The 13497-nt window shown below is 36.2% G+C and overlaps 1 protein-coding gene across 5 annotated transcripts in view; it reads right to left on the bottom strand.

Annotated features, from left to right (window-relative positions):
* The window catches only part of ARSK (arylsulfatase family member K), a 49464-nt gene that overhangs the window by 15967 nt on the left and 20000 nt on the right, over nucleotides 1–13497 (bottom strand). For 4 of the 5 annotated variants that reach the window (XR_012413936.1, XR_012413937.1, XM_065546499.2 and 1 more), the window contains 2 exons: nucleotides 6124–6406; nucleotides 2560–2731 (listed from right to left, as the gene is read on the bottom strand). Coding sequence is in view for 3 of the 5 variants with exons in the window: in XM_065546499.2 (XP_065402571.1) it covers nucleotides 2560–2731; nucleotides 6124–6406 (455 nt within the window). In the remaining 2 variants the exon portion in view is untranslated. Of the gene's footprint in view, nucleotides 1–2559; nucleotides 2732–6123; nucleotides 6407–8392; nucleotides 8444–13497 lie in introns of all 5 variants that reach the window. The other variant, XM_073993887.1, reaches the window with a different exon arrangement.

The raw sequence follows: 13497 nt of genomic DNA, 5'->3' as shown, positions 1-13497 counted from the left end.
TCCCTGCCCTCATGAAGCTTGTGTTCTTCAAGGGAGACAGATGGTAAACAGATGAAATAATTAGTATTACTACGCAAACAACATGACAAGGTATAAAGCAAGCAGAATGATGGAGCTGGCACACTGAGTTAGAGTGGTTGGGGGAGACATCCCTGAGGAGGTAACAACTGAGCTGAGAGCTAAAGACAGAATAAGCCAGCCATGTAGAAAGCAAAGGGAAGGGTGTTCCAGGCAGATGAAACAGAAAATATAAGACCCTGAGGTGGGAAAAGACCCTAGAATGTCTTTAATTTTGTTTGTTTGTGAGACAGAGTTTCGCTCTGTCACTAGGCTGGAGTGCAGTGGCGTGATCTTGGCTCACTGTAACCTCCGCCTCCTGGGTTCAAGCGATTCTCCTGCCTCAGCCTCCCAGGTAGCTGGGACTACAGGCATGCACTGCCACATCCAGCTAATTTTTGCATTTTTAGTAGAGATGGGGTTTCACCATGTTGGCCAGGATGGTCTTGATCCCTTGACCTTGTGATCCGCTTGCCTTAGCCTCCCAAAGTGCTGGGATTACAGGCGTGAGCCACAAATATCTTTAATTAATGAGTGATTTCTTAATAGTATTCAACATACTATACTCCCCCAGTGCCCAACATAGTGCCTGACAGCTAGTAGGTACTTAATGTTTGTTAACAAACACAATGAACAGTATTAAATACTATATGGTGACAAGACCGGTGTAGATTTAAAAATTAAGATACAGGCCAGGTACGGTGGCTCACGCCTGTAATCCCAGCACTTTGGGAGGCTGAGGCGGGCAGATTATGAGGTCAGGAGATTGAGACCAGACTGACCAACATGGTGAAACCCCATCTCTACTAGAAATACAAAAATTAGCTGGGCATGGCGGCGTGTGCCTATAATCCCAGCTACTCAGGAGGCTGAGGCAGGAGAATCGCTTGAACCCAGGAGGTACAGGTTGCAGTGAGCAGAGACCCTGCCACTGCACTCCAGCCTGGAGACAGAGCTAGATTCTGTCTAAAAAAAAAAAAAAAAAAAAAAAAAAAAAAAAAAAAAATTAAGGTACTATATTCCATAAACTTTGTAACTTGATGTAAGCAAGTTGCTACATATTTTTCTTCTCTGAAGAGATTTCAAGAGTAGTATTCCCACACTCCCTACAGCAACATTCTTTCATTTTAATGGATATGGATGAATGAATGGCTATAAATTTTCAAATGCAATTTCTAGTGTGCAAACGGGAGAACATTCTCTAACATCAGAGAATATCAATGAAATACAATTTGACAGATGTGCTCATGATTAAAGAAAATTACTTAAAATCTTATTTTCATTGAGTACTTGGAATACTTTTGTTTTTTTTTTTTTTGAGATGTAGTCTTGCTCTGTCATCCAGGCTGGAGTGCAGTGGCACGATCTTCGCTCACTGCAACCTCTGCCTCCCGGGTTCAAGCGATTCTCCTGCCTCAGCCTCCCAAGTAGCTGGGCTCACACGTGCGTGCCACCACAGTCAGTTAATTTTTGTGTTTTAGTAGAGACAGGGTTTTGCCATGTTGGCCAGGCTGGTCTCGAACTCCTGACCTCAGGTGATCCACCGGCCTTGGCCTCCCAAAGTGCTGGGATTACAGGCATGAGCCACCGCACCTGGCCAATACATTTTTATACTTGCTATATTATAGATAATTTGCCCACATGGCCTTTTTGCTTCTTGCTGTATACTTTTCTGTTTTTACCCAATGAATTTTTTTAACAAAAAACATTCACTTGTCACTCCCAAAGTTTACTCTGTACAGAAGAGGTGCTACCTACACTTCACTAGTACAATTATGCTTCATTCCTAAGAGTAGCAAAATAAATGACACTACTTTATGAAAATAGCTTTTGTTATAAAACAGATTTTTAAACCAGGGTTTTTCCACACATGAACTGGAAACTTCCATAGCTCTGTAAGTGAACAGGCAAAACGTTCTTGACAGTCATGTGATGAAGGCAGGTTTAGTTTTGAGTTGGTCTTGAGCTTGAATGAGGGAAGAAAATTCAGTATGATTCTGGACCAGAATATACATGGAGAAACTTTAGTTAGGCCATGCTCTAAAGGGCTTGGGGAGAAAGAATTTGTTTCATGGGTATTATAAGTTTGGGGGAGTCACAAGATTCTACAAGTAAATTTTCTCATCTCTAAAAAGCTAAGTTGCCTTACAAATACTTACCACATGTGTACCTGTGTTTGGCTGAATACTGATTCCTGTTTAAGGTCAGTAAAACGTTTCAAGTAGATGATAGCCTTCTGTGACCCTTTCTTTATGTATGAATAAATCTAAGCATTTATGAATCTGCAAATTTCTGAATCATTAAGATATAAAGAGCTTTTCATACTGTCAACAATGCCAGTTATCAAGTTTTGATAAGTGTCAAGATTCCTATAGTTATAAGCAACTGTTGTAAGAAATATCTGAGGCTGTTCATGCAAGTCACCAAGCAGCATGATCACAGACTGTTGGAAAAATATTATACTTTTTCTTCATGTAATTGCTTATTAATTATACCACCTACCGAGCATGGCATCTGTCTCAGCACACATAGCATAATAAAATGCTCTAATATTCTTAATTTCTTTTTCTGTAAATCTTCCAGTGCAGTTTTTTGTATAAGAAGAGTAATAATCTACAGGGTGCATTTCTGACAAAGGTGACCACTTTGGGATTTTGATAGCATCACGAGACACCTAAAAATGGGAGAAAAAACTTAGTTATGCTAGCAAAATAGTGCTATTTCTTTCCTCCAATAAGTATGTATGGTGAAATCAACAATGTTTAATTACTTAGAATAGTAGAAAAGAACAGCTGTAAATATGTAAATAAAATAGTAAATCAATACATAAATTAGGAACAAATTGTTAATACTATCATAACAACAGAAAGTATATATCAATATCTGTATATATATCATGAGGTACTGGTAAAATTTTTAAAAATTATACAGGCCACCGAAAAATATGAGCTATATTAGACAGTACATGCTAGTCCAGAAAAGTATCCAAGCACTTTAATATACAATTGTGTGACCAAAACTTCAGAATCAACAACCTAAGAACATGGACTCCTTTTCTCTAATAATTCACTAGTAAGAATGACAATATCTAGTGAGATACGCAAGTGCTTGTCAAAAACAAATATGACTTTTAAACACATATAAATGCTTACTTACAGTGCTGGTAAAAAGCAATTAAACTAGATCTTTAATTCACATTTATATTTTAGTTACACAACTTTCAAAAAGTTCATTTACTTAGTATTTGGTTGAAAGTCATTTAACTGATTTCATTTGGCTAGTAATAACTCCAGACAAATTTTTGAAAATGAAACCACTTAGAACTTTTAAAGAAGATACAAAGTATCTAAAACACTGACATTATTTTATTTAAAATAGGATGGACTAAATAGTGTTTCTGAGTAGTTTTTTTAGACTAACTTTTATTTCTTATTTCTGTAAGTTTTTGAAGAACAGGTGTGGCTGCATGAATAAGTTCTTTAGGGTGATTTCTGAGGTTTTGGGGCACTCATCACCCAAGCATTATACACTGTACCCAATTTGTAGTCTTTTATCCCTCACCCCTATCCACTTTCCCCCAACCAGTCCCCAAAGTCCACTGTATTATTCTTACGCCTCTGAGTCCTCATAGCTTAGCTCCCACTTAGGAGTGAGAACATACAATGTTTGGTTTTCCATTCCTGAGTCACTTCACTTAGAATAATGGTCTCCAATTTCACCCAGGTTGCTGCAATTACTCATTCCTTTCTTATGGCTGAGTAGTTATTTCATGGTCTATACACCACAATTTCTTTATCCACTGGTTGAGTGATGGGCATTTGGGCTGGTTCTATATTTTTGCAATTGTGAATTGTGCTGCTATAAATGTGTGTGCAAGTATCTTTTTCGTATAATGACTTCTTTTCATCTGAGTAGATACTATGTAGTGGGATTGCTGGATCAGATGGTAGTTCTACTTTTAGCTAAGGAATCTCCACACTGTTTTCCATAGTGGTTGTACCAGTTTACATTCCCACCAGCAGTGTAAAATTGTTTCCTTTTCACCACGTCCCCACCAACATCTATTTATTTTTATTTTTTTGATTATAGCCATTGTTGCAGGAGTAAGGTGGTATCACATTGTGGTTCCAATTTGCATTTCCCTGATCATTAGTGATGTTGAGCACTTTCTCATATATTTGTTGGCCATTTGTATATCTTCTTTTGAGAATTGTCTATTCATGTCCTCTTTTTTCTCTGAGATGGAGTTTTGCTCTTGTCGCCCAGGCTGGGGTGCAATGGTGCAATCTCGGCTCACTGCAACCTCCGCCTCCCAGGTTCAAGTGATTCTCCTGCCTCAGCCTCCCAAGTAGCTGGGATTACAAGTGCACACCACTACACCCACAAAATTTTCGGTTTTTAGTAGAGATGGGGTTTCACTATGTTGGTCTGGTTGGTCTCGAGCTCCTGACGTTAGGTGATCCACCCGCCTCAGCCTTCCAAAGCGCTGGGATTACAGGCGTGATTCACGGCACCCAGCTCTATTCATGACCTTAGCCCACTTATTAATGGGATTGGTTTTTTTTTTTCCTGCTACTCTGAGTTCCTTGTAGGTTCTGGATATTAGTCTTTTGTTAGATATATAGATTGTGAAGATTTTTTCACACTCTGTGGGTTGTTTACTATGCTGATTATTTCTTTTGCTCTGAAGGTTTTTAGTTGAATTAACTGATTAGTTTTTAAAGCAACTTAAAATTGATTTAAGATTACACATTTCAAAATACAGGTAGACCACGCATCATGTGGTTTGATATGCATGAATTTCAGTTATCACAGTTTTGTTAAATAACAGCAGTCCCCTAACAAAATTACTCTGGTAGACTTCAGTTACCAGGGTATGTTAACTGTGACTAACCGCAAAAAGTACAAACTTTCACACTGATATGCTGCTAGCTCTTTAGTATAAATCACTGAGTATACAACAGATACGTATGCCATTCAGTGACTAATCATGTTGTTTCTTTTAAAATGTGTCAGTGATTAGTTATCTGGTACATGCACAGACAACAAAACATGTACTTGTATCCTAGTGATAAATTAATGTGACACTTTATAGAAAGGGATAATGAAGAGAAGTCAACAAAGATGAACATACAGTAAAAAAAGGAAAAGTGACAAGGCTGGAATTTAAATTCAAATCTAATGTAAATGAAGTTATAGAAGAAACAGCTGAGCTGGGAATGTTGACACTGCTGTCATTCAAGAGACATTAGAAATATAGCCAGAGGAACTGAGTGAAGGCACATTTACCAGCATAAATGAGGAAGGTTGTTGTGAAGAAAAAGATAAAGATGTACCACAGAAAGCAATATTGGCAAAATTTTTCACATTAAAGGAACTTGGAGATATATCATTACATTGAAAGTGCAAAAGCTAAAATGTTAGAAGGTAATCCAAATTTAGAAAGAAATAATGACAATTTGCCAAGTCTTAGAGAAGATGCTTTCTCTGTATCATAAGTTTTATGATGAGAAGGCAAGCACTCTTCAATCTACTGGTAAGTTTTTTTAACCAAAAAAATTCCCGCTTTAATTCTCAGTGTTTCTAGCATTTTCATTATTACGTACTACATAAATATTAGTTTATTTTTTCTTTTCCATTTTTAACCAAAAGTAACACAATTTAAAATATTTTGATAAATGTTTTTAAAGGTGCCAGAAAATGGTCATTTTTCCCATTTATTAAGGTTGTTTTATATGGTTTCAGCTTGCATGGTCATTTTTACAATCTGGAACAGTGCAAAGTGAGGACGGCCTACATTTCTAAGAGAATGCCTTTTAGTTTCTCTTTTTATAGACATATCCTTGGCAAATGTATTCAATCCAGAAGTACGCTTCTGACTTTTAACACTTATTTTATTTCTGTAAAACTGTCCCTTTAGTTTTTATCTAACTAGTTATTGGTCAAGTTTGAATACATAATTTTCAATTTTTTTCTTTAAAAGTGATAATAAAAGAAACAATGGGTGAATACCCATAAGCCACATATTTAAATCTAATTTTGAGCACACACAATGTAGTTACTTACTTTTCCAAGCCAATAAAGAGATGTGTGAAATGTTGAAGATCCAAAATTTTCTCCAGAAGATGGTGAAGGGTAAGGGTGTGGTAAATTTAATCCCAAGTAAAGAACAAATGGTTCAGTGTAATTAATTGCTTCCTTTCTTAACCAATTTATTGCTTTGTCTGTATTCTGCCAATCCCTTTCCATCACTCTGACTTTAGTCCTATTATGGATAAGATTAACCATGGGTCTGCCTTCTTGTCTGAGTAAGAAAGCAACATCTCTTGTCCATGCTTCCACACGATTACTGAGGGAGCAAAAACACACATATATTGTCAGGTATATTAAAAAGTTTTAAAATCGTACTAAGCATACATTAAGAAAACAACATGGAAAACAATTTTTAGGTTCAGTTTTATAAATGTTCAGAATAACTATATTAGATCTAAAAAAGAAAGTTATTGAGCATTACAGATTAAAAAAATAGAAAAAAAGCCAAGAATCGAATATTCACTTATGTGTTCTTTAAAACTACGAAAGATTAGGTAGAATGGTTAACTTTTCTTACAGCAAGATATTTAAACAAAATGTTTCAGATTTCTAGTATTTCTTCTTTACTAAATTTTCTAACATTTTTATTTTTTCGCTTAGAAGATATTATTCCTAACCAAAGCTACTATAATTTCCTTTTATCACTGAATATTTATAGTTTTAAAAATATACCTACCATGTATACTTCATGTGTTGCTGAAGTTTCAGGTTTAAAATTGTTTCCAGCTCTATCTTTTCTTATTAAAAGAACAATTTTAACTATAATCTGAGCTATCTAAGCTAAAAGTGATATAAATTTCATATCCATTATAAACCAGAGATATTTTCTTTATTACTGATTTACAAGTTAAATGATTCAATTAATTCACTTTCTCAAACAAAAAATTAATTCACTTTCTCTCAATCTTTATTTTATCTGACTGCTTGATTTTTCTCAATCAAGCTCTAAGCATATGTAGCTGACATAATTGGTTGGATAGCAGTCCTAGGCATTTCTAGAAAGTTTGCTTTTTAAGTTTCTGTTGAGATAAGTATCTCTGAAGTGCTCTATCAATAGAGAAAAGTGTTTTAAAAATCCAGATACCAACTCATAAACAAAAAATATTTTATACTAAAACATAATACTGCTCTTAAGAGAAATTGCAATCCATATAAAATGACTAACAACCCATACATAAGTTAAAATAGAAAAATTTTATACCCTGCCTTTTGAATGCAGGTAAATAAATTTAAATAGCTACAATAAAAATTCATTTTTCTTTTAGATATTCAATATATTTTGATAAAAACAATAAAAACCATAATTTCAGCAGAATTATATCTATCTAACAGATCCTAATTAATTCTAACAGATGGGAAACCCTAAAATAGGAAGTTTTGTATTCATCACACTATCAAAAAAATCTGACATTGGTGTCTCATCTTTTGCTTAAATCACAGCTAAACTCTTACTATATGTGACGATTACTATTGTTGCAGAGGTGGAATTTTAGGGGTTTATAACACCAGCAGTATGTGTGGTAGAACTCAGATTCTGAGAGAAGGAATAGGACACTGAGATTTATATAGTGTGTTTAGGAACCAAAGTACTTTCTTTTCAGTCAAAGAGTATTACATGAGAAAATATGGCTGAGAACCTATTACAACAAGCAAGCTTTTAATACAACCTAACTAGTTGCCACTCTTTGGATTAACTCAGGTTAGACTATTGTCCTGACTACGCTAACTGACCTAACCACTGGACTTCACGATGTAGTCTAGACCATGAGCGAGCCTAGGCTATGTCAAGGAAAGATTTTCAAGCCTTGAAAGACGGCTATATTGAACCCAGTTTGCTGCATCTTTTGCTACAACAGTGATTAAGTGTGACATCATTTAACCTTTCTGGTAATAAATTTATGCCCTCTCCCTATTTTTTTTTTAACTGTGTTCCTGAGATTCTTTTAACCAAGGTCCTCTTAAGCGTAAAATGGCTCAAATCAAATTACTTTTGGCCTACTCTAATCATTATGGCCAGATTTCAAACTTGGCTTTATAACTAAACAATATGCGATTGTCCTCTAACTAAATAATATGTGATTTCTCTATTATCTTAGTGGTATCCTCCCTTGTCTTTTCCTAAGTATGGCTTTAGCGTGATTCCCATAACTGCTGGTACTTAAGTAGAGTTATAACAAGCGATTTCAAACACTGCTAAGGCAGCAGAGACAAGATTATGGTTAAAGGTAAAAGGTATTTTTACCTTTCTCAATTTTTTTCACTTCTTTGATTAGTTGACCCATGTTCACTGTGCCTAAAGTGTAAAATAACAATTTATTTCTTTACAACTTAGTGAGGAAGAACATGAGTATAAAGTGATGTATTCAGTAGATGAATATACTACAGTACTTTAAAATCATTTAGCACTTTTTAATGTATTCAAAAATATTAATAATTATAATTAATGACTCTCCATTCTACTTTCACTACTCCCTGGGCCAGCCCAACCTTCCTGGGCCATCATGAAGCACAATACGAGCAGTAGATGCAGCCTAAGCAGTAGGCTGCTACAGGAGCAGCAATTCTTAGTCCAGAAAGTCTCTCTTTCCGGTCCAAGGTAGCTTCCAGTCCGTGAGTCCGACGAGTAAAATATGGAATGAGAATATGAATATGCAACTTCATAATCTATTACAATTACAATAATAAGATAACTCTTTTGACATTATAATTCTCTCTACTAACCAGTGTATCCAGACCCTTCTTATAAGAGTGATGGTCTCTTAATCAGGCTAAACCATTGCACCTGGAAATCATATCGTTCGATCATATTCTCAGAGCTACTTCTTTGTCTCATTGTTCTAAGTGTTCTTCCCTGCCACCAGTAATTGCTATAACTTCTTCCAAATATAAGCTTTCTAATTACTTAACCACTGGGAGTATTTTGAACCAATTTTTTACCATTCCATTTCTATGTATTTTGTCCAGAATACCAAGACTATGGTTTCAATCAGGACAATTGAAAGGGGCTTGAATCAATGAGAAGGATCAAAACTACCTGTGGCTCAGATATTTTATGATTCAGTAGCTGTTCTCAATATAAATTTACCCTGCTGCTTCCAATAGGCACAGCTATACAATGCATAGTTTCCTCTATGCCAGCATCTCTCAAAGTATAGTACAGGGATCCCTGAGGATTCCCAAGACACTCTCAGCGAGCCCATGAGGTCAAAACTATTGTCATAATAACAGCAAGATGATATTTACCTTTTTCATTCTCATTCTCTCATTACATACAGTATGCAGTGAAAGAGACCACTCTGCTCTATCCTGAGGTAGGAGACCAGATGTGAAGTATATCTATCTCAAGGAAGATTGTCTTCTATAAACTTAGAGAGGCTTCAATGTTTCCTTATATCATGCCCCTCTTGAGTGGCCCAATGTCTACTTCAACTCTTTATAGAAATGTAAGAGGGGCTTTTCTTCTCAAAGGGATACAAATAATAATCATGCATTGCTGATAAAGACAGTCACAATTTGTTACACCTTGTCCTACTTCCACCAGAGGTCCAGTTCTTTATATCCTTGCTACTCCAAGTGTGGTCCATGGACCAGCAACATCAGCAGCTCCTGGGAGCTCCCATAATTCCCACATGTTGTGGGAGGGACCTGGTGGGACTCATCATAATTGAATCATGGGGGCAGTTTCCCCCATACTGTTCTCATGGCAGTGAATAAGTCTCCCAAGATCCGATGGTTTTATAAAGGGTTTCCGCTTTCACTTGATTTTTCATTCTCTCTTGCCTGCTGCCATGTAAGACATGCCTTTTACCTTCCACCATGACTGCGAGGCCTCCCAAGCCACATGGAACTGTGAGTCCATTAAACCTCTTTTTCTTTATAAATTACCCAGTCTTGGGTATGTCTTTATCGGCAGCATGAGAACAGACTAATAAACCATCCTAGACTCACTGAATCACAAAGGGCATCTAAGAAGATGCCCAAGTCATTTGTATGTATATTAAGGTTTGAGATGCACAGCTTAAGAATTTTTTTCTGCAAAAATCCTCAAATTTTAATCAAAATTCAATCAAAATGGAAGATAATCAAAATGGAGCTTCCACAGTAGCCTATAAATAGGAGAATTATTCTACCTTGGTTCAATTCCAGAAAACAGTTGATAGCCAAATATACTATCCAACAATCAGCAGTTTAATTATTTTTAACAACAAAAAACTCCTCACTAATACAAATGAAAAACAAAACTACTTAACACATTACCAACTAATTATTACATAAATTTGTATATTTGGCATTACTGTGTGGGTTTTCTGTGGCAGTGTGCTAAATTCTACTGCTAAAATATTGGATACAATCAGTTTACAAGTAGTACAGGATTAGTTTACATAGTAACAATTATATCTGAAAAAATATACCTTAAAATTGATGATGAGAATATGACAGTTTTCTTTCCACATGAAGTAGGAGCCTAAACATAAACCTTCAGCTTCCTAAGAGTCTACTGAAGATGATTAACTATCTCAGACTTAGACTTCTGTGATCTCTCTCTTTTTCTCATTGTTGATGAGATTGTAGCAGCTAATTTGTTTCTGGTAAATCTCACAATAAAAAAATTAGAAAAACGATGATTCTGAAAAATTCCCTTGCAAATTTCTGTATTGACCTAATAAATTCTGTAGGAGAAAAAGGAATCTATATTCATTCCCATTAAATGCTCTTTTCTGGACTTGGTGTGGGGGCTCACACCTGTAATCCTAGGGCTTTGGGTGGCCGAGGTAGGAGGACTGTTTGAGCCCAGGAGTTTGAGACCAGCCAGGGCAACATAGTGACACCTTGTCTCTACCAAAAAAGAAAAAAAAGAATTTTAGCTGGGCATGTTGGTATGTGCCTGTGGTCCTAGCTACTTGGGAGGCTGACCGGGGAGGATCACTTACGGTCAGGAGTTTGAGGCTGCAGTGAGCTATGATCCTGCCACTTTACTCCAGCCTAGGTGACAAAGTGAGATCTCATCTCTTAAAAAACAAAACAAAACAAAACAAAACAAAACTCTTCCCTCAAATTTGAGAGAAACACACATACAATTTTTAAAAGGATTTACAAGGCTGTCATCCATCTTCTTTACATATGATCACTCACAAAAACAATCTGTTTTAGTTGAACGAATAACACCTACCCTGGCAAATTCAGGTTGGGACATCATTTTTAAATACACATTATTTAAATGCTCAAAATATGCACGCTTTCACATTTATTAGTTTTATTAATTCCAACCATTTCATTTTTTGGTAAAATTACAATAGCTGGTGCCCCTTAATCTTTTCTTACTCATGGGTTTCTTTGGAAATATGATTAAAATCACAGATTTTTCTTTATTAAACAGTAACATTAATTACATCACAAATTATATTGGTTATGTAATAATAATAATAGTAAATATATTTCAAAGAAAAGTTTTCTTTGCAAGTGTGTGTGTGGAGGTGAGTATTCAGGGATTTTATCTTATGAAATCTCACCTAGCCATTTTCTGGTCCGCTCGTGAATTCATCATTGTGGAAGCACTAATATTTACAACTTTGAATTCCTAGATGACTATAGCCCTTGACAGGGTATACATGTTTAATGTAGCCTGAGCTTAAACAAAGGCAGCCTTTTTGATTCAATTAAAGAAATAATGAATACGTACTACATGCAAGACATTGATCTAGGCAGGTGTTTAATGAGACTTGCTAAGCTAACAAATTGGTATTTCCACCTCATATCCACTCAGACATAAAACCCTCCTACTATTGTACTTTTAAAAATAAATGCCAAAGGCTATTTTATGGAAAAAACAACTGTAATAAAATACTTCAGCTATGAATCTAAAAATGGTTTAGATCACATTCACCATTTTATATCCAAAAGGAGATGATTTTTCTTATGCTTTTAAAGTAATTTACATATCAATTTGACTATAACATTTACAATTTTTGTAAACCTTTGTTTTTTAATATTATACAGAAAATGTAACCCAGACAAAATGTCATCAAATCTGAAAAAATAAAGCAGGTGGGTTATTCCCAGATTATCTGTTGTTAATAGAACTTACTAAGCAGTCATTACAGTGGACACATCACCATAGCCACAGCTCTTGCTGAAGGAGTGACCTAGTTGGCCACATTATGCAGGATTTATCTCCCTTTCTAGCCTGTCAACTGGCCAGGTGTGGGCACCTAACCTAAACACTAGCACTTAACGTGGCCAGCACTTAACTTATGATGGAGTCTTGCATGAAATATAAGTTAGGACTATCATCCCTATTTATAGAATTTAAATTTAGAAAGAAAATAATCCAGAAACTGGAGGTTTTTAAGATGCAGCTACGAGGTAGAGACAGTCACAAAGGAGATGGAACTTGAGCCAAAAAGAGTGTGGCAGGTCAAAGTTGGGTTTGGAAGTGATACAGCTGAGAAGACCCAGAGTCTGGGTACTTTTTAATATTTCCAGTAGAGGCAGGGTTTCACCATGTTGGCCAGGCTGGTCTCGAACTCCTGAGCTCAAGTGATCTGCCTGCCTTGGCCTCCCAAAGTGCTGGGGTTAAAGGCATGAGTTACAGCGCCTGGTCCTAATCCAAAAAACTTAATGAAAATAATCACCATATTGAGAGTACTAAGTGAAAATCTCAGTCAATTTTTAAGTCTCAGAATAGATGACATGAAAAATATACACTTGGCTGGGCACAATGGCTCATGCCAGTAATCCCAGCAATTTGGGAGCCTGAGGCGGGCAGATCACGAGGTCAGGAGATCGAGACCATGGCCAACATGGTGAAACCCCATCTCTACTAAAATACAAAAAATTAGCCAGGTGTGGGGGTGCGCAGCTGTATTCCCAGCTACTCAGGAGGCTGAGGCAGGAGAATCATTTGAACCCGGGAGGTGGAGGGTGCATACACTTATGCGACACATCGTATCAACAGAATGAAGGACAAAAACCATATGATAATTTGAACTGATGCTGAAAAAGCTTTCAATAAAATTCAACATCCCTTTATGATTACTCCCCCACCACAAAAAATACTGGGTACAGAAGGAACATACCTCAACATAAAGACACATACAACAGACCCACAGCTAGTATCATGCTGAATGAGGAAAAACTGAAAGCCCTTCCTCTAAGATCTGGAACACAACGAGAATGCCCACTGTCACCACTGTTATTCAACATAGTACTGGAAGTCCTAGCTAATCAGATAAGAGAAAGAAATAAAGGGCATCCAAATTGAAAAGGAAGGAGTCAAATTATTCTTGTTTGCAGATGATGTAAACTTTCATTTAGAAAAACATAAAGACTCCACCAAAAAACTATTAG

Source organism: Macaca fascicularis, chromosome 6 (assembly GCF_037993035.2).
Source record: "Macaca fascicularis isolate 582-1 chromosome 6, T2T-MFA8v1.1".
Taxonomy (NCBI): domain Eukaryota; kingdom Metazoa; phylum Chordata; class Mammalia; order Primates; family Cercopithecidae; genus Macaca; species Macaca fascicularis.
Note: the sequence above shows the minus strand (reverse complement) of the source record. Positions and strands in the feature narration are given on the sequence as shown.